At 43.9% G+C, this 20830-nt stretch overlaps 1 protein-coding gene across 7 annotated transcripts in view; it reads left to right on the top strand.

Annotated features, from left to right (window-relative positions):
- Window positions 1-20830, top strand: part of RUFY3 (RUN and FYVE domain containing 3) — a 55383-nt gene that overhangs the window by 514 nt on the left and 34039 nt on the right. For 2 of the 7 annotated variants that reach the window (XM_027456033.3, XM_027456037.3), the window contains exon 2: window positions 20323-20376. The exons of 1 other annotated variant lie outside the window; for it this stretch is intronic. In XM_027456033.3, coding sequence (XP_027311834.3) covers window positions 20323-20376 — 54 coding nt within the window. Of the gene's footprint in view, window positions 1-7007; window positions 7897-20322; window positions 20377-20830 lie in introns of those variants that run through there. 4 more of the 7 variants (XM_013110047.5, XM_021279702.4, XM_005031310.6 and 1 more) reach the window with 4 other exon arrangements.

The following is a 20830-nucleotide window of genomic DNA, read 5'->3' as shown; positions in this document are numbered from 1 at the left end:
CAGCCCACGGAGAAGCCTTAATGGGGGTTTCTCTCCTTTCTGGGCTGTGCCCCTGAGAGCTGGGCAGCCGTGGGGAGCCTCTGGTGGCAGGTAACCAGCGATGGGGCTAGAGGGAATGGCCTCAAGGTGCGCCAGGGGAGGTTCAAGTTGGAAATGTGGAGATATTTCTGCTCAGAAAGAGCAGGCAGGTATCAGAAGGGGGTGCCCAGGGAGGTGGTGGAATCACCATCCCTGGGGGTGTGTAAGGAAGGGTTGGACATGGTGCTTGGGGACATGGCTTAGTGGGTGACATTGGCGGTAGGGGGACGGTTGGATGGTTGGATCTTGGAGGGCTTTTCCAATATCAATAGTTCTCCGAAGCCTCACAGCCCAGCCCTGCCTTACAGCGTGGTTAGGAGATGGAAAACACCCGCTTGGGCTTCCTCCTTGTGCTGGGGCAGAGGGTAGTTGTTCTGGGTGCCAGACAAGGCCAAGGGGTTTTGCTGCGTGTGGGGCGTGCTGGGTGGGAAGCTGTTTTCAGCTTCACGGTGATCTTTATGATGTTCTTGCAGTGCATTTCAATAAATGCACTGAAATAGTGCGAAATGGGTGTGTTTTAGAAACAAAAAGTATATGCATAGGGGTGCATGTAGCAGAGGTTTTCCCTTATCCATCCATCTTGAAAATTGCCAGTAGCTTTGTCATCTTCTGCGCTTGTGCCTGGGCGCGGGTGACAGCTTTTTTACCTTTGTTTTATCTCCTTCTGGCTGCATCTCAGGTGTGTATTCACTCACACAATGGCTGATGATTTGGGGGGAAAGTATCTTTGTTGGTTTTTACTCCTTTTGAAAGTAATGTACATTATTTAAGCTATTAGTCTGCAAAGCTATAACCAGTAAGCTAAATTAATTTCTGTAATGTAAAGAGCAGGTGAAGTGACCCACCTTTGTTCTTAGTTACATGAAGGGCTCTCTCTGGTCGCAGATTTCTTTCTGCGGACTAAGTATCCCTCCCTCCTGACTCGCCATTTTCAACTGGTAACTTCCTCTCAAAACCATGATATTTTTAAAAAGTGTCTACTAATCAGGAAATCTTCACACTCTGTAGATGTGTGATGTGTGTGCAAGGGAGTGAGCTATTTGTGACAGAGAAAAGAATTCTCTGAAGGGTTTAAAAATATTTATTTAGTCTTTGCTGTTGTGCTCGTACTGCTCAAACTGCTTAATTGTTCTAGTACCTTTCTAGGAGGGGTTCTGCGTAGATGTGGTGAGGCTGAGGCATGTTTGTTCAAGAGCACAAGGAGTTAGTGTACACGTTCATCAGCTCAGCATTGCTTTATCCCTTGTGTTGGTGTTACTCTGCAGCGGATATTCATACAGACTACATGGAAAAAGCCTTATAAAATGTATCTGGAGTCTCCCTTGCTCTTTCTTATCTCAGAGGTAATATCTGCCTGCGCAATATCATGCTGAAGCCTGCTCGGCGACTGACACAGCGATAGGTGGGTACGAAGGGAACAGGAATCGTAACCCATTTGCACAGTGTCATGGACTCTGATCTGTTTCTCCTGGGGGGTGTCCTGCCTGCAAATCAACTTTTTCATCATGCCTGTTGTTCTGTGGTGTTTGCTTTTTTTTTTTTTTTTTTTTTTTTTGTTTTCATGTCTCTGAAAAAGTAGCTCTTGTTTGCTCATTGCTGAGCAGCAGGAGCAGGGGATCCTACTGCAGAGCTTGGCTTGTTTGCTTGCTGCTTCGGGACTGATGTTAAAGCAGTGGGTAGAGCTCAGCTCTGCAACAGAAAGCAGCGTTTGTGTGTTTGAGTGCTGAACTGAGTCTCAGCTACCTGTGGAGTATGTGGCCTTGCAGCTGTCATCACTTGCTGCATCTGCTCTAGATGGCTGTTACTCTGCAGCCCTGAGGTGTGGTGTCATTAGTGGTGGCCGGGCTATCAAGGTTGTCCTGCCTGTGTTACTGGGGAAACCCGTTGGCCTGTTTTACGGGCTCTTCTCAAATGTTGGGAGTTCATGTTGCAACCGCATGTGACTGCTTAGCATCGACTGTTCTTGGTCTGCTTTTCTTTGTTCTGCAGCAGTACCTGAAGTGATTGTTCACGTCTGCGTCCCTTGATTCTTCAGCTCTTTAGTTATTTTTGGAGTTGAGATAAAGTGAGGAGTGTTGAAGAAGTTTTTTTTTTGCGTGATGTGCCCGTGTTACGAAAATGTGATGTACTCTGTGAATGCTTAATCCCTCCCTACACAGCTGTAAAGTGAAAGGAGCATTTCAAGTGAATGACGGATCCTGCTAGCTCATGAGTTCCTCCCTTCAGTGCCCTGCAGCCTGTCATTTCCACAAATAGCAACGAAAGTAATTACTCCTTATTGACATTAGCCTCTTACAGTGAAGGTAGTGATCAACGCACTGAAAAGTCAATATTGCAGGATGTTTTGGAGGTTTATTTGAAGTAGTCTTTTTATTTACAGTCATGACACAGTCATGTAACTGTTCTCCTGAGGGAGGCATCTCTGCAGGGTAGAAGGGGCCTGTAGAGCTGTTTGATGTCATATTTGAACATCTAGGAGAGCATATCTGCTGTTGGTAAAGTAACTGCAGCCTTTGTAGCTCCGTTAGGGCTCTCCTGGGGAGCGGTGGCCTCATGGGATTCTGTGTACGACTGTTGCTTCCATCGGTAGAGACCAACTAAAGCGTTACTCGTGCCCAGGCAGCAGCTTCACCCTCACGCTATCAGGGCAGTGGAGCAAGCTGTCTGGTGCCAGTGAGGTGAAGCCCAACAACTAACATCGGTGGTGACAACGAATGAAGTTGTAAGAGTAGTTATTACTCTTCCTGTTATAACTATTTATTTTCTGTATCGACTTTGTCTTGTGCTTTTTTTTCCCCCCTGTTTTTCCAGGACTGATCTTTCTCCTTCTTATCCAAGTTTTCTTTACAAGGTGAGAGAGATGAGATGATGCCAAATGTCAGGTCAAGATGAGAGCTGCTAAGGGAAGGAGACTGCAAAAGCTTTTAATGCCAGCAGCACCTGCTTTTTTGATACAGATAGTTCCAGACAGAGAACAAGAGGGAGACTTAAACATGCTGAGCTGTAGTGAGTCCTCAGAAGACTTAAATGCTGTAAAAGCAACTTGATCGTGCTGTCTTTGAGGAGGGAAAAAAACAACTAAGTTCTTTGCTCCCACTCAAAGCCTGACAGATACAATACTTCAAGTAGAGTTTTCCTTCCTGTTACTTAATTGTACCCTCAGCTATGTCAAGTATTTAAATCCTTAAATATCTCTACTTCCCAGCAGGTAGAAAACAAAGTTTATCACATGTTCAGGGAGCTGTGAAATTCTGTCGCTGGTTTCCAGCTCATTAAATTGTCTTCTGCCTGTTTATGTTTTCTTTGGCATGCAGCGTTCGAAGTGCCACGCGTGAGGTGTGTGTGTTTGTCTGTGCTGGCAGAAGTGTCAGACACAGGCTGAAGGAGAGGTGGCACGAGAGGAGGAGTCCTGTTCGTAGGTGTGCCAGGAAGAGGTTTTTGCGTATCAGGAAGGAGCATGGGCAGCAAATAGCAAGACCAGATTTTTTTCACTTAGAAGTGTGGGAGCTGCCTTGCTGGACCAGATTGGCAGGCTGTGTGCAGCAGCCACAAAGAGGTTACATGCTTTGGGAGAAACTTGCACAAACTTGCTCATGATTCATGCTCATCTTACACTGTGATATGAAAGCTTGTGTTTCATCATAATTTGTGTCCTTTTTGTGTGAAGTTACCTCTGATATCATACTCTTTTTCGAGATGCTCTGAGCAGTTATTTTAGAGCTCAGCGGTGCATCTGAGCTGTTACCAACAGTTTCTTTCAGCAGTGGTTCCCATTTGCATAGCACTAGTGGCTTTTGTATGGTTCTGTGGTCTCCTGCAATCTTAAATAACCAGAAATAGTGCAGTCATCTGAAGCAGTAATCTCATTGCCAACTTTGCCTTTTTGTTGTATGGCTGCTGTGCAATCTCTGCACAGCAATCAGGGAAAGGTTTCTCGTAAGGATGCTAAGTCAGCTTGGTTGCAGGCTGATTTCCTGGCATTGGCAGTAAAACTCCACCCAAAGGTGCCCCCTGGAGTCCAAGAGGTGCTTTGGGGATTTGTTTGGTTTTTATTGCTTAGATCACTTTCATTTCAGAAGCTGAATAAATTAGGCAGATTTCTCAGTGCAACTGAGATATGAAATGCTTCTGGCTGGTGGAATGGTTTGCTTTCAGATGGTTAAGTCCTAAAGCACAAACATTTTTGTAATCTGCTGCATTTTGTCTCCTGTCCAAGCCTCTGTTCTGCTTTGCCAACGCGTGGTTAATATTAGAATTTTGTAAGACCAGTCAAAGCTGCCTGACTTGTCTGAGATTCAGAAAGTGATTCTGTGCTACTAACCTCCTCTTTGTTTATACCTACCCTTGGTCCTCTTCTGTCTTTTGATCAGTCTTTGAACCTTCCTGAAGCTTGAGCACTCAGTATTGAGTTGCAGGGCATTTTTATCAAATGCTTTATGAAGCCTACAAATATTTGCCACTGATGCTTTATAAGATTCTCTGTTGATTTGGAGCTTTGAAACACAGGATGGGGTGGGGGCATAGATTTAGTATCCTGATTTCCAGATGGGGTAAAAGGCTGTCAGGCCAGTAAGTCACAGGATAGTTCTTGTGAGATTTTGCTTGTTGTTGTTAGCGGTGGGGTTTGTGGGTGGAATGGGGGAACGTTGTTTGCTGGCTTCATGAGTATATTCTTTATTTTCCAACAGTGCTGTAACTGACATACAGACAATTTTTTTTAAAAGCATTCTTGATACTCGTCTTAGCCTAACCTGAAAGTGGTGTTTGAAAGGGAAATTACCTGTTTCCATTCCCTGGGAGTAAATTCAGTCGTGCTAAAACCTGGAGATTGCCATCTTCTCAGGGCAGGTGAGAAGTTCTTAGCTACCCTAATACCCATATTGGAGCTCTACAAGAAAAACAAAAATCAACTTGAAAAAGAAATTCTGTACTTATCTTTTTAAAAACAAACAAACAAACATAAAAAACTAATCAGTTTTTAGGTATCTGCATAGATGATGATTTTGTGCCATAAGGAGTAGAAGTTTTATAGAGGTGAAGTAACTCTGTTTCGTTTAAGCTGGCAATTGTTCAAAATCTGCTGGGCGGTATGCTCTGTCCAAAGCTCTGTTTTATGTAAGACATACTAATCCACTGAAAATTTTCAGAGCTGGGCAATATTTGTAATTACTTCCGTTTTCTTTAATAAAATATCCCTACGCAGTCTCCACAGCAGGAACGTTGCATAAGGGAGCCTGAAAATGCAACTGAGCTGAAAGGGACAGCCTGGCTTCTTTTATTTCTTCATGCTAAGAAGCAGCAAATGGCATAAAAGAACAAACAGAGCAGTTGGTTAATTTTTAAACCAAGTTCAGCTGTGGTCCCCCTGTATGGGTCATTAGTCAATGCTGACTCAGTGGAAGACCTTTGTTGTGAAATGGGAGCTGCAGGGTTCACCTGATGCTGTTTGTAGTGTTTTGGTTTTTGTTTGTTTGTTTGTTTGTTTTTTTCCCCCCAAAGGAAAAAAGTTTGACTGTCAATTAGATCTGTTGCTTACTAGCTTATGGTACTTGATTGATTTTCAAGGGTTTAATTTGTTTGCTGTTTGTTCAGGTCCTTTCAAAAGGTAGAAAGAGTGAAGTGAACAGCTGCTCTCCTGTACCTGTTTGTATATGGCAACTTTCACTGGTTTTACAAGTACTAAAATGTGACTGCTGAAACCGGAGACTGTTGTTGAAAGGATTTATGAATACAATCCCAGTTAAAATGCTGTCAGCATGGATTATAAAACCCATTCTTTCCTAGGGAGAAGGAACAATAGGAACTGTTGTCATTTGTGAAATAATTCTCCTTTGCATCGCAGCAATAATGTGCTGCATGGCTCTTTGTTCTAGTCTAATGGGGAGAAAGAGTTGCTGAGTCAAAATGCTCTGCACCAAGCAGGAAGTTTTCACGGAAAGCAACTGCTTCCTCTTGCCTGTTAGAAATAGCAACCATGATTCCTGTTTTTTGCCAGTTTTATGAGTTTTTGGCTGAATGGGTGCTTTTTTTTCAAAAGGCTGTGTGTGTTGGCATTCTGAGTTCTGCATCAAGTGATCAATTATTGTGATCAGTTATTGTATTTCGTATTGCTAAGGAATAGACACGCGTCCTTTTGAGTGCTTCTTAAGGAAAAAACATATGGCCAATAACTAAGGTCTCCTGAGTTAATCGTTCACGTGTTTCTATTAATTTGTTTTTTGGTGAACAGTCAGCTTTCACCGGATTTCTGTGGTAGAGAAGCACGAGGCATCCATTTCAGATGCTACCCAGCTGCTCTCCACAACATCCCCGAGCCACGTGGGAATAAGATAAACTAATTTATTACTGCCTCATATCACAGTTCAGGTGGGTGATGATGCTGTGTCAGGCGCCCTGGTTAATCAGTGACCTTAGGAACAAGAAGGGTGCCTGCTGGCTCCTTGTGCCCTCGAGGTGGGGGCACCAAGGAGCCTGAGCCCGCAGGACGGCACAGTGCTGTCACCTGGTCCTTGAGAAACTGGAAGCCCCTTCCTCTACCTGCTGAGTGGTAATGTTTCTTCGCAAGCATCACCTGAGCAAGATGCCCATTTTCAGATGAGGTTTTTAAGTGTAGGATTCAGCCAAGTGCCTCTCTTTGTGCTGTTCTTCCTCATTGTTCTTCCGTGTGCGTGTGCCCTTCTAGAAGAGCTTAATCCCCCAGTGCTGGAATGCTTACCTCTGGATATTTCCCCCCTCCCCTCCCATTGTTTCCCTGAGATGATAAATCCACCCTAAAATACTTCTGTATATCAGGAATCTTAGCTCCCTGTGAGAACGTTGCGTGACAAAAAAAATGAAATAAAATGAAGCCGCGACTTGCGCACCTCCTGTGACAACAAAGGTGCTGATTTTTCATTCACCCGGTGCTGTCGGGGCACGTGAAAGGAATACAGACGCCTCTTTGTGTGCCTCGCGCCGCGGGTCCGCGCCTCCCCGGAGCTCCCCGATGGACCAGCCGAGCCCGGCGAGGAGGTGCTGCGGCTGATGAGTGCCTAATTGCCCTCCCTGCATCAGCAGCCTCCACGAAGCATCCTGGGAATTGCTCGCCCTGCGCTCGGAGCAGCTGATCACATGAGCCTGGATTTTCAGTTCAGTTCATTAGTCAGCCATTTTGGTCAACACCCTGCTTACTGCGCACAGCCAATCCTGCCGGCACTCGCTGCCCTGGCTTCGCTGGGAAGAAAGGAACCTGCGGCTTGATTTCAGCAAACCTGGATACCCTGCTCTCTGCTCTTCCTTTGTTTTCGTTTGGGTGGTCGTCAGAGGAAGCCTTTCTTTTTCTTCCTCCTGCTTGTTTTCTTCTGTTTGTAATTTTTTTTCACGTTTGATGCGGACGTCAGGTTTTCTGTGGCTGCTTAGGATCAATAGCCTTCAGCATATCTGAAGACAACGGCAGTGGTGGAAAGGAGGGAGGAAGAGACAAGCGTGAAGGAGCAGCGTTTTTACCTTGCTTTATATATGAAAAGGCCAAAGCAGTCTGTGCGATCCTGAGCACATCTGTCCTATACTAGCAAGGTATTTCTCCTTTTCTTCTTCAGAAAGCTTTTCTTTTTAGTTCTTTTTTTTTTTCCCCCTGTTGTTGTTGTACCAGCTGAGTCATCATGTCTGCTCTGACGCCTCAAAGCGACATGCCAACCCCCACCACAGACAAGATCACTCAGGCTGCCATGGAGACCATCTATCTTTGCAAATTCCGAGTGTCGATGGATGGAGAATGGCTCTGCTTGCGCGAGCTGGACGACATCTCACTGACACCCGACCCAGAGCCTACCCACGAAGGTACGGTCCGGTTCTCTGCCTCGGGATCCCCGCAGCCGCCGCATTGTTACGGCCGCTGCACAAGTTGGGAGGGGGTGTCTCTGGGATGAGATGCTCTTGGCCTGCCTGGAGAACCTGGACACCATCTAACAAACCAAAAAGCCACCTCGGTGCTTCAGATTGCTGTTGGAATTTGGTGTGTCCTTTGTAATCCACCCTTTCACAGAGACAGACTTGTGGTTTATTTTAATTTTTTAGGGCGTATCAGGAAAGATCAGGTTTCTGTGTCTCAGGAAGCAACGCATCATATTGTATATTCAATAACATTTGTAATCATGACTTCAATCTTAGAGCTGTGTGTGTCAGATGTCAGCTTCTACAGCAGGAGCACACTGTCAAAGTACTGCCTCCTGTCTGTACATGGCCAGTGGGTAGTTTTGGAAAGCCCCAAGTGATTACGCAGCTATGCTGATTGTCAAGTGATAACAGCATCACAAGCCTTGCAGCTCATTTCTGCTGGCCGTGCTGTTGTTTATTATGGCTCGGAAGCCTGAAATGTGCAGGTGTAACACGTCTAGCTCTTTGTTGGGAAAGGATTTGTCATCTGGGTTGATGGTGGAAGCAGTTTAATACCAGGTCAGGTGAAACAAGGACTGAAAGCTTTGTGAAAACTGAGGGGAGAGAAAAAAAACAGACCAAGAGGACAGCGACGCATTGCCCTATCAGTAAAGAAGTGGGGAAGGAGAAGATGTGAATTTCTGCAGGAATTTTACTGTAAGGCAGCTGGTGCTTCCATGGTCACTTAGCACCAATGCTGCTGGGTTCAGAGGGCCCCTTGCCAGATGCTGAGCATCTTTCGGTCAGGGAACTCCATCTTTCATCTCCTTCCCAGTAACTAGTGAAGTGTGTGGTCCCACCAAGTAGTCCTGCTTGACCCATTTGATGCTGGTTTAGCAACTCAGTAATATCGCTGTTCTGCTGGATGAGGCAGCTTAAATTGGGGTGAGGACTCGAGTTTTAAACTTAATTCAGTGGCAGCAGCCCTCTGGTTTGGATTTGCTTGCCAAATATGTGGTACTAGAGTGAGATTTAAAAAGCAGAGGCTGAGGTTCCCCTTGAAGCACATCCCAGCCTTTCAGAGAGATGCTCAGGAAAATGGAGCCAGAGCAGTCAGTACAGGGTGAGCCACGGGTGCAGTAATTCAGCTGACTTCCCATTTCTATGGTCTTGTGTGTGGCATAGACGTAGTCTTGTGTGGCTTTGGGCTTCAGGTTTTTTGTGTTGTTTTATCAGCATCATCTTGTTTTTGGTGGATTGTTACTCTTTGTCCTTCTCCCTCCCTCTAACTGCCCTTTTGGTTTGTCACACTGTGGTTAGTAACTGATCTAAGCAGTCTAGGGCTCTTGGTATAGCCTGGAAAATCTTTCTGTAGCACAGTGAGTTTGTTACTTAGGTCCTTGTTCTTGTATGCATCTTTTCTTTCTTCGTCTTCTCATTCTGGCCAAACTCAGGGGGAAGGTAGGCTTAGATGAATCCAGGTCCTGTAACAAAGCTTCTCTGGATTACCTTTCTCAAATATGCTGAAAGCGTGTCCCTGTAGACTACAGATTGCACTCTTGCATGTTTCTGTAAACAAGGCAAGCACTAGAATAACCCTTCCCCAAACTACAAAAATAATTGCTTTTTAAGCTGTAATTATAGTCAGTCTCTTGCAGGTATCAGAGAGAGCTGGAAAACAGCATTTGCTCATTTCACTGCAACATTATTTCATTTGCATGTCAAAAATTAGTAAAAAGAGTGCTCTGTCATAGTGACCTTGATGCAGCTATTTATACATTCATAACCTAAGAAACTTGCTTGTTGGGAGGGAGAGTTGTTCTTTTTTTGGATCCAAGTTATGTTTTTAGTAGAGATAAGCTCAGGGAGAAGTGTTCACAATAGGAGAGCTGACACAGCTTGATCCCTTGCGTTGGAACTGCAGAGTTACTGCATCAGCACTGCTTCGGTGTCCTCGGTGCGTGCCAGGGTTGAGGGGACAGGATGACGGGGCTTGTAAACGCAGAGGAGCTGGGGCTGGCTTGTTCTGAAACAGCTTTATAATACTGATGCAAAAATGTAGGGGCTGTGAAGAAAAAAAAAGCCTTAGGGTTTTGCCCAAGGCTTAATAACAAGTTGCATTTTTTTCCTATGAATCAAGACACATAAAATAAATGAAATGAATATATCACAGTTGCACATCCAACATCCTGCTTGAAAGAAGGATTTGAAGCCCCAGGTTGCCCTCCTTCAGTTCCTGCTGCTCCCAGAGAGGTTTTGCCTCCAGCCGCTCTGCGACCTGCTGTGCCCCTTCCCCTGCCCACAAGCAGCCATCCTCCTCCTCCTCCTCCCGCATCATTGTGCTGGGGATGAGCAGCAGCCGTGCTCCTGGCCTTGCATCGCAGCCGTCTGCACCCAGAACTGCCCGCCCGTCACCTCACAGCGAGGAGAGGACCTGGGGATGAGGGAGACGGCAGCTCTGGGCAGTGGAAAAATCAGAAGACAAGACAGAGGGTCCCAAACAGAACAGCAAAGAGGATGGGGAAGGCTGAAAACGCGATGGGAAAGTAAGAGTTGAGTCTCAAGAATTTGGACTCCTCGGGGCTGCTCTCACGAGGTGCCCTATAATGACTCAAGGAGTTCCAGGGGAGACCGGGGGTCTCCAGTTGCACCTTCTGGGTTCCCTTATTTTATTTTAAAACCAGTAACTCTTACAGACTTTACACCTTCAAGCTTTGCTCCGTATTATTGGCTATGGTGTGAGATTCAGTTTCTGTATTTTTAAAGATTTTGTTGTTGTGGTTATACCAAAGGCAGGGCTAAACAAGTGAAATAGCAGAAGCCTGGATTGCTGCTAAACAAGTAGCTGCATTTTTTTTTCTTTCCCATGAAAGGAGATTGTTGTTAGCTGTTACTTTTATTGCTGCTTTTTTATTGACGCTTTAGAGCAGACAATTTAGGAAATAGGGTTTAAACGTACAAGAGGTAGCTAAAGGGAGTGATTCTTGTTTACTCTGGTTTGATATCCCTCATCAAAGCCTTGCGTTTCAATTTCAGTGAGAGAGAGACATCAGAGGACAAGTTTAAATAATGCCAGATTGTGGAAATGTGATGTTAGGGGGAGCTAGAGGCAGGTTGCTGTGCTTCCTGACTTTGCTTTGAAAGCTCCCCAAGCAGAGAGGCAGCTGGTGCTTATTTTTGAGGCCAAACCTGCTGCCAGCCCTTTCCGTGGGAATCTGTTGGCCTTAGCCTTTGTTGGAGTAATCCACCTGAGGCCAGTTTTGTGCTTGGAGTTGGAGGGACAGGGAGGGAGCGAGCAATTTCAGTACCTAGTGGTAAACGTAGTTGTATTTGCTGATGTTAAAGAACTGTAGGCATCTTCCTGTAGTGGTGTTGATTTTCAGTAAAACCAAGCCTGGTTGTGCTGGGAGATGGGTTCTGGTCTGAGAAGAAGATCTGGGGAGGTTTCATTTCTTGCCGTAGAGTTGGAGTTTGGTAGCGTAACTCAGAGCAAAACTGAGTTGTTCCTCAAGTTGGGTAGCAGTAGCGTAGGTTCATTAGCACAGTTAGGGAGTTTGTTGCAACTGTATGTGTGCAATATACCATGTCATAGGGATGCTGCAGTTTAACAATGAAAGTATTTCCTTTTCTTTTGGAACAGTTATTTGGGCATGAAATACGCTTGTTTTGCTATAAAATATAAGCCTGCTTAGCCTAGAAATATATATATTTTTAAACGATAGGTCTTAATTAGGAAGTCAAAACTTTTGTTCTATACTGAAGTGGTGAGATGTGGCTCTGGTGACTATTAGACTCTTGTTTGTTTGCAATATATATAACAGTTGAGGCATCCTTAGGGACCAAAGTGTGGAGAAACACCTTATATTTTCTGTTGCTCATCCAAGCATGCATGCAGAGATAAGAGTCAATGCTGATCTGACCTTTTGGGGCAACAAAGTAAGTGCAATATGGTCTTGTGTTGTTTTACAGCATGGCAAATTTTTGCTTTGACTTAACCATTCTTTATGAGGAGCTTCATGTTAGTGCAATGGAAATTTTAATCCTCATGAGATCAGCTTGTAATCGAGAGCAGAAGGAATACATGTCGTAGCTGTATGGTCTGAAGTGATGTGCAGCTATTACAGTATCAATTCAAAAAAAATCCTATTGTATTTGCTCTAAAATGGGGAATTAGAGCAGTATGTTCATAACATGCAAAGATTAAATCATTTTTTCCATAGTATATTTTTTGCTAGCTAAAATTGGCTTTTTCTTTACTTTTTCTGACCTCTAGTTTAAAAGTCTTATTTTCAGCTGCATGTTTGCGTGAGGTGCCATGGGTAGAAGTTGGGGATTTGCTGTTACTGACAAGTTGTACTTTGACGTGCTCAAATGCCTCCTGCCTGTTAATCTGTTACTCTGCCTATTAGGTTGTCCTTTAGATTCTACCTTTTCTCTCTATTTTCTCTGTAGCTATTTTTCCATCTTTCTTGCACGAGCAGCATGACCTTATGTTTTTGTTTTGCAAACAAGCAGATGCTCAGCACGGAAGTTTGCATGCTGGGGGCTGCGAGAATCGCCTCATTTTCAGTGGGGGAGCTACAAAGCCATTTGGTTTTGTCCAAATCGTGTGCCATAGGGGCTGGTGCCAGACTGGGCCATGTGAATGGGGAGACTGGGGGCCTGGTATGAATTGTTGGTCTGCATAGGACAAAAGGCACCTAGGAAGAAACCCTGGGGACTCATAGTTGGTTTTAGGTTTTCTGTGGTGTGGAATAGGAAGAGCAAACTGTTGGGAGAGGTGGAATTGCCCCATGAATTGTGCCCTTCAGACTGCAAACCAAATCCAATGTAAGCAATGTACTGAGAGTAGCAGCGACCTTTCACTCACCGGCAGAAACCACTTGAGATATATTCTTTTGTCAGAAATGTACTCTCCTGATGTGTGAATGGTGGCACAAACCTCTGAACAGGCCAAAAGTTTGAAGGAGCTTAAAAAAGCATGTGGCTTGCCAGCTTGGCAGCTGTGGTACTCTTAGGTCATGCGCCCTCCCAACAGGCGTGAGCTGGAGGCTGGATTTAATAGAACAAGGGCAAAGTCGATTATGTGTGAGATACGTGCGTTAGTCTGTTAATAACCCTAGGTATTTGGAGTAGCAGTTAGGTCATTCAGACAGCACATACTGAAAGTAACGTGATAAAGCTTGTCCTCCTCCTGGAGAGGAGGAAGGAGATGCCCTGCTTGCTGTATTTGCACTGAATCCCATCACAAGCCGGGAAGAGAGCTGTGAAGAAAGAGAAATGACCGATGGAAGACTTGACCCTGAACCAGTGGGGAAAGAAGATGAAGCTTTACAAAGCTCCTCAGGATGATTGGTATTGTGCAGCAGCCCTCAGGTTAATTGGAAAAGAGAATGCCCTGTTAGGTGAGGATGAGATGGATGTCACATCAGCACTCCTCTAGTTTGGGTATGTCTTAAAGGTTAAACTTCTGTAAATATTTTCAAGGTTGTAATTAAGAAATTGCAATCAAGAGTTGTTTGCTCTCCTCAGCTTGCTCACTCTAATTGAAGTCAGATGAGCCTGGGAAATGTGGAGAAGGTTTACTTCCCTCAGAAATAATGAATCAAAAATTGCAGAGAAACCCCCTAGGTGTTAACCAAGATGGGAAGTGGAAGACGGTGGTAAAGAAGTAGGGTGGTTTTTCTCTTGTTTATGTGTGAACTGTCAAGCGCCAAAATAAAATCAGAAGCTTCCCATAGGAGTTATTCATGGCCTTAACAACAGCCTTTAAAAGAAGCTCATAAGTGTAATTTTTTTCACTAAAACCACGTAGTTATTACAATTGATGGAAGCACAACCTGTTGGTGCTGCAACGTGAGGTTAAGAAAGAAATTCTGGGCAGCTGGATGCCAGGTAAGGTTGCACTGGCTGAGAGGGTGAGGACAGGAGGTGCAGCGCAGCAGCGCAGGGATTGAGGCAACGTGTGATGTGTGGTTGGAGGAAATAGGTAAAATTAACTGTTACCTGCAGAGAGCTGGCTGTGCCAGCATCAGCCACGTCAGCAAAGTACAGTTCTGGGCAGCGAGGGGAGGCAGCGGTACCTGTGTGCTTGGTGTTTGCTGTTCTCACTGGAAGGATAGCTGGCACTTGCAAGTGGGCATGTGTCAGTGCAGCAGGACAGGACAACGTGTGTGTTAAGTGGTTTTTAGTATCTTTTTTTTTTTTTTTAACTTTCCCCTTCTGGGAATAGCTTGCCCAGGCAGAAATTGCAGGCTGAAGTGAATAGACTCTTTTTCTGCTGTACGTAAGGCACTCATTCTCTCTCTCCCCATTTTTAGGTAGAGAGTTTAACTTTTTTTTTTCTCTTTAAACCACTCTATTTTTTTAAATAAATAGTTACTGTAATTAGGGTCTGCAGGCTCTCTGGTCGCTTCTTGAATTCTTTGGATTTCTTTCCGTGTGATGCTTAATCTCTTCTTGGCTGTTCCCTTTTCTTCGTTGACTCTGTGAGCCACCTGATTTGCACAGCTCATATGAAGAAATTATTTATTACATACCTTTCTTGACTGCCTTATTTTTTCCTTCTTAAACATATTACTATACCTAAGGCATTAAATATGGGATAATGCAATTTAAGAAAACACATAAGAACATGACTAAAGCTTTCCTTTTAATGGTAAAAGTATTAGTTGCCCATACAATGAAGGACAGTGTTAGCCTTAAAGAAAAGAAAGACTCAAGTGCAATTTGTCGTGCATATTCAGTACTTCTGAGAACTCTTCCAACTTTCCCTTGTGGGATGCTTTGGCCCAGAAAAGACGAGCAAGTGGTTAGAGCAGCAGACTAAAGCTAATTATAGGACTATTTGTCTGATTTTAACCTTCTAATGAGCACATGTGTCATCATTTCTTCCATTAGCAGCCCTCTGTAGGACATGGCTAGTACTTCTCTTCAGGGCACAATAAGACATGACCAACAGTGAAAATATCTGTAACTTATGGTTATATTTATAGCTGCTGTAGAATTTCACATGCTCTTTGAAGTGCCTTTAAGTGAATCTGAGAAGTGCTGTAGTTAGGCTCATGCCTGTTAATAAGGCATGGGGAGGAGTGGTCTTTTCTTTCCTTTCTGGAGGAAAAAATAAATATCTTGGAGAGCTTTGAACATTGGGCCTTAGATGAAAGGTAGATGTTTGTACATTTAGAGGATGAAGGGGGATCAGGAGAGAGCTACCCTTGTTGCTTGGCATTTTTGTTTGCAATTTAGTTAGATTCAGTTCATTTCAGCATCGTCTGGATTCCTGCCTATGTTGTTTGGTCATAACCAACTAGTCAGCACTTCTGTAGCTCTTATTTGAAATATGTTGGCTGTCCTTGCTTCTGTCTTCAGAACTGTTGTCAGTCACAGCAGATCACCAGCAGGAGCAGAGGGGATTTGAGACAGAAGTGCATCAAGACCTCCTGAGTGCAATCTGGTTGTCTCTATGGTCTTGGCCCTTAGCTGCTGACATATGCAGTGTGTGTCACAAGCCCTGTTGTGGGTGAGCTTAAAAAAAAACAAACAAACAACCTTTTCTGGTTGGTGAGCAGAACGTGGGGGCCAAGGGCTAGCTGGATTTCTGTTTGTAAATCTTTGGCTGAGTTAATGTTTTATGTAAGTGCCTGTGCAAAACCCAAGAGATTCAAGTCAGGTCTTTTCATAGCCAAAGAGGTATGATTCACATTTCACTGTTGCTGAGTACTTTCTGGACCAGCCTCTGTTTTCACTTCCCAAAATTGATGCTGTTTTTTTTGGCTAATAACTGATTTCTCAGTTTCTCCTTATGCAGTTTTAAGGACTTCTGTGCTTACAAAAAAAACCCAACCAGATCCTGACCTATTTAGTCTGCATTTGAAGGAACTTGGTTCTCATATTATGCTTGAAAGCTATTTAAAAAAGTGTGGCTTCACTGCCTTGTTCTGTGCATCTTTCTTTATACTAATGCTACAGCTATATATGAAGTTCTGGTTTCCCCATCCTGCTAGTTGTACTCGCAAGGTGTTTACTAATAAAAGTACAGAGGACATGGGCAGAAAATGGGTGGGTGGGATGGACTGGGAAACTGCGTGGTGGGGAACTTGGAGTTCTACTTCTAGGCTTACTGTGAATTGTGGGAGTCTACTTGTAGGTGGTATCCCAGCATAGTCTGAGACGCTGTTGGACCTGGTAACATGCATTTCACACTATTTCTTAATGAACTCATTCTGTAAAAGCAGTTTGAGGGGAAATAGGTGAGTTTTTGTGCAGTGCAGGTCTTCGGGAACTTGCTCAGCATTTATTGAAGGCCACATGTTCAGCACTTGTTTAGGTTTGTTAAAAATGCCCCACAGATGCTTCTATTTATTTGGGAACTCTAGCTGTTTCCTTCTCGTGTGCCACCTGTTCAAAAACCCTGTAAATTGAATCTGGTGCCTTTTTTATCCCTGACCTGCCCACGATATAACAAGCCACAATTTGACTTCCCCTTCATGTAGTCAGCTTCAGCATGTAGCATGTTTACTTGGCCTTGTGTAGAAGTGTGGCAAATCGCTGTTGAGCAGTGTTGCCTTTGGACTTCAACTTTGTCATGGAATTATTTTTATACTGGTACGTTCTTCCAGGGCTTAATTATAAAAACTTTTGTTTTCTGGGGAAGCATATCTGCTGGCAATATCTGTTATTCCTGCATGACTTGGTACAAGTTTCAGTGCAGCTGTTAGGTATTGCATATGCCTTTGAGAAATGCTAATACAAAAATTGAGATGTGAACAAATTCATTTTTTTTTGTTACTGTTTTCATACTGTACACATCATTCATTAATCAACACCTTAAACATCACTGTTAGGAGAAACAAAGTGGTAGCAGGGAGCAGCTGCTTTTTTGTCTACATTAGTTTCCCTGCTCATTGAGATGTGTTTGTATTACTATTTTTTTCAACATTGCTAGCAAAGGACAAAAATGTCCTGAAAAACCCTATTTGATGTGGGATTTGGTAGGCTTTGTGACTGGTTTTAAAAGTGTGGCTAAACTCGTGCTGCTCCCATGCTGCTGGAGCCCCCTTACTGGGGCTGTGAGGGCTTTATCACCCCCCTGTGGAGATGGCTCCATCCCAGTGGATGGATCAGCCCAAAGTGCATCTCCTGCTGCTGCTGGATCCAGACTGTCTCTTGTATTCCAACCAGTCAAGGTAACTGCTGCTGTGTCGGCCAAGCAGAGGAGAAAATAACCTTACAAAACTTTATTGCTAAAATGATGGATGGGTTTCTCATGATTAATGTGTTAATCATAAGTGTTTTGGTTCCTTTGTAAAGAGCAGGGCTGTGTATTTATTCCAGCGTGGTACTCAATTCCATAGTGCTAATCTTCTGCAGAGTCTGGTTGGAATGAGGCAGCTCTTCTACGGAGACGTAGTCTCGGTCAGCCTGCTTGCTAAATGTGGTATACATCAGTTATAGCTGCTTTGTTATCACTATCATTTTCGCAGAATAAGCAAAAGTATTGAATTTACCTTGGATTTACTGTGAGGAGGAGCATAGAAACTATCTATTCGCAGTTCTTTGCTACTATTTCGTGTCTTAAGAAGAATTTTTTCCCCAGTCTTGTTAGGTGAAAATTCCAAAGAAGTAGAGAAAGCTGTGCAGTGTAAACGAGGAGATGAAATGTATGCAAACCCTCAGCTAGATGCACAAGGAAATGAATAAAAAGTATGAAAGGAGGTGCTAGTTAAATGTATTCCTTTTCCTCTAAATCTGTGCGGGTCCCATAGTCCCTCAGTGCCAATGTAAATCCATGCAATTCTCGCAAGTGTTTCTCATTGGAAAGAGGCTGGGACTATTGCCTGCAGGGGTATAATAGGACAAAATATTTGAGACTGCACTGGACGCTTGTTTGCAAGCTTTACGTGGACTGCTACTTGGTAAGAGTTTAAATTAAAACAAAACAAAACCAACCAAACAAAATAGCTTCGTCTTGTAATGTGAATTCGGTGGCAATGGTCCAGATGTAGCCAGCTCAGCTGGGAGGTTTCTTGCACCTTTCTGTGAAACGTTGAGCCCCAGTGTGATGGTGGAGGGGGAGTGGACTGCTTGGAATTTGCTGACCTGACATAGTTCAGTTATTTCCCATGTTGGTGAAGAATAATTCCAAGCGATGAGAGTTCAAAACCTGTGTTTTCAGTGTGCGAGCCTCCCTGCCCTTTGCTAACAGCTCGTAGTAAGATGGAGGACCAGGGCGGTGTCTGGATACGGAGCTGAGCAACGACAGCCTTAGAGGAGTAGAGATGTTAAATACTTGGCTTATGTGTGGCCCATGCAGTGCATGTATGTATATAGAGACAGATTTTTATTTTTTATTTTTTGGTTATGATATTTTCTTCATCGTTTACACTTCGGATAAGGAAAAAAGCCCTCAATATTTGGTGAGAGGTCTCTGTTCACTGGGGATGTTTGTCCTTGATCTCAGTGTGCAGGTAGGGATTACGGAACGAATAGGATCTGGTTCTGATCTTTGTGCGTGGTGGAAAATGCTATCAAATAAATGGTTGTATGAGCAGCTAGATCTTGGCCTCATTTAATTTTAGAAATACCTAGAAATACAGGTAGGAAATCCTAGCTGTATTAACGTGTTTACGTAGATGTGTTTTGCAAAGCATTCTCCCCAGATACTGAATACTTGAAGCACACTGGTATCTGCATTACATGTACCAAAAACAAGGGGAGGGGGGCATGGCACTCCAGGAAATGAGTGCAGTGGAGTCCAGAAAAGTGCAAGAGAAATCCATCCACTGCTGCACTAAGCTACAGAAAGTTTACTTTAACTTTGAACTCCGGGAAGCCTTTGGGACGGTGTTAACACCTGTAATAAACAACCAAAAGCCATGAGTGGAGCGGAAGCAGGTGTGTGCGTGTGTGTAGGGGGGAACATCATTGGTGCCTTGCTGCTACAATTGCAGGGAATTTCTCAAGCGAAACTGCCAGCCTCACCTGGGGAGCGGAGGTAGGTGGATCTGATTTGATTGCTCTTATCTTCCCTCTCTGCTCACCAGTAACTAGGATGGGGGAAAATCCCCGCTGAATCCAAAGCGGGTGGTCAGTTCAGCATGGGGATATGGGTAGGACACAGTGAGCGGTGCTGTTCTGCCCTTGTTATTGTTGCAGTAATGCTCAGCCATAGGGGAGGAAGTGAATTTCTGCTATATGGAGAAAACTGATTGCTAAAAACCATCTAGAATAAAATAGTTTGTGAGGATATGGTGACTGTTGCTATTGCAGCATAAGAAGCTTTTGGGGATCAGCTGAATTATTGGTCACAGTGGTATTTAGACTTTTTTTCTATTCAAATGCAGCCAGCATGAATGTGCTGTTTGTTGGGTCCTGGGGCAGGAGAAGGCTGGTGGTAACTTTTCCGTGGGAGGGAGGAGGTCCTAGCAGCATGTGTACTTTGCTCAGGACTCTGGCACGGCCGGCGTGTGAAGGGGAATAGAGCCTTCCCTGTGCCTCAGCGGGCTGCAAATCAGCGCTGGGGAGAGCGGGCACGTAAGTAGGGAACGGAAAATCCCACGGGGCACAGACCGTCCGGGGCTTTATCAGGCTTTGTTTTGTGGGTTCAAACCCAGGGAATTAGTGGGTGTGCTGAAACGAGTTTGCCCTGTCCTGCCTGCTCCTCTGCCAGGAAACCTACCTCCTCCCCGTGCCTGCCAGCCCTCTGCAAGCTCCCAGCGAGGAGAAAAGTGTTTTCTGGTTGAGGTCTTAGTGAATCAAATCAGAATGATGACGTGAAACCTGTGACCCGAGTCCAGGCTAAGCTGGGTCACCTCTACGCTGTTTTTCTTTTTGAATTGATGGTTGTAACAGAGTTAGACCTTCATTGAAGCCTATTAAAAAGTCCTCAGTATGTAATTTTCCTGAAATGTGCAAAGCTTGTCATGCTTGATTTTCATATATAGTTGCATTTCCCTATTGTTTTGTTTTTTTTTGGGGGGGGGCTGGGTAGGAGGGAATTGAAGCAAATGCTGACGTTGCATAAACAACCAAAAGTTTCGTGCTTTGGTCTTATAAACAAAATAACATATTTCTTGCTTTTCTTTTTAGGATGTGCTTTACTAAAATATTGATTGTCTTAATGCAAATAAAGCAACAGTTCCTACAGCTTTATTAAATCTTACCCTAATTTGCTTCTCAAGGAGGAAAAATAAGCTTTGCTGTATTGCTTTGTGCAGACTAACAAACCCTTTTGACTTGCAAATTCCTTGCCAATATGAATTGAGTCTTGTATTATGCGAATCTCCCTTTCAGTTATCCTTCCCTTGTACCTTGATTTTGAATCTTTCCTTTAGATCTTGGCTTGCATGACATTTTCTTTCTTTTCCTTTCTTTTTGCTGTTTGCAAAGACTCTTGGGAGGATTTGACAGATGTGGTGGAGCAATTGCGTGATGATACAGAAGGTGCGTGCCACACCAACATCTTTCAGCTTATTATTTCCACTAATGATTGGCTTTTGACTTATGATTTAGAGCCTGAGTGCAAAATATGGTTCTCCTTTCCAGTGCTAAGAGCTTTGGCTTTCTGAACATGCTTGTCTGGTTGCACCAGGTTCACAGCCAGAACGTGCTGTACTCGTTGCACTGCGGATGGGTGTTTGGGGTCTGCTGTTAGCATGTTAAAGAAAATGCCTTTGATCACTCTCATTTATGTGTTACTCCTTCAATTCCATTAATTTACCTTAAAAATGGGCATTTTGAATGCTTTTCTGCTAAATTTTACCAACGCCTTCATGAGCTCTGCGTCATCAATTTTGGCTTCTAAATTCTCACTGATCTCTTTTAGAAAATATGGGGATACTCTATCAATGTTTTCTTTTTTTTATTTAAAAAAAATAGTTTTTTATTTAAAAAAAAG

Source organism: Anas platyrhynchos, chromosome 4, assembly GCF_047663525.1.
Source record: "Anas platyrhynchos isolate ZD024472 breed Pekin duck chromosome 4, IASCAAS_PekinDuck_T2T, whole genome shotgun sequence".
NCBI lineage: Eukaryota > Metazoa > Chordata > Aves > Anseriformes > Anatidae > Anas > Anas platyrhynchos.
This window is presented reverse-complemented; position numbering and strand designations above follow the sequence as displayed.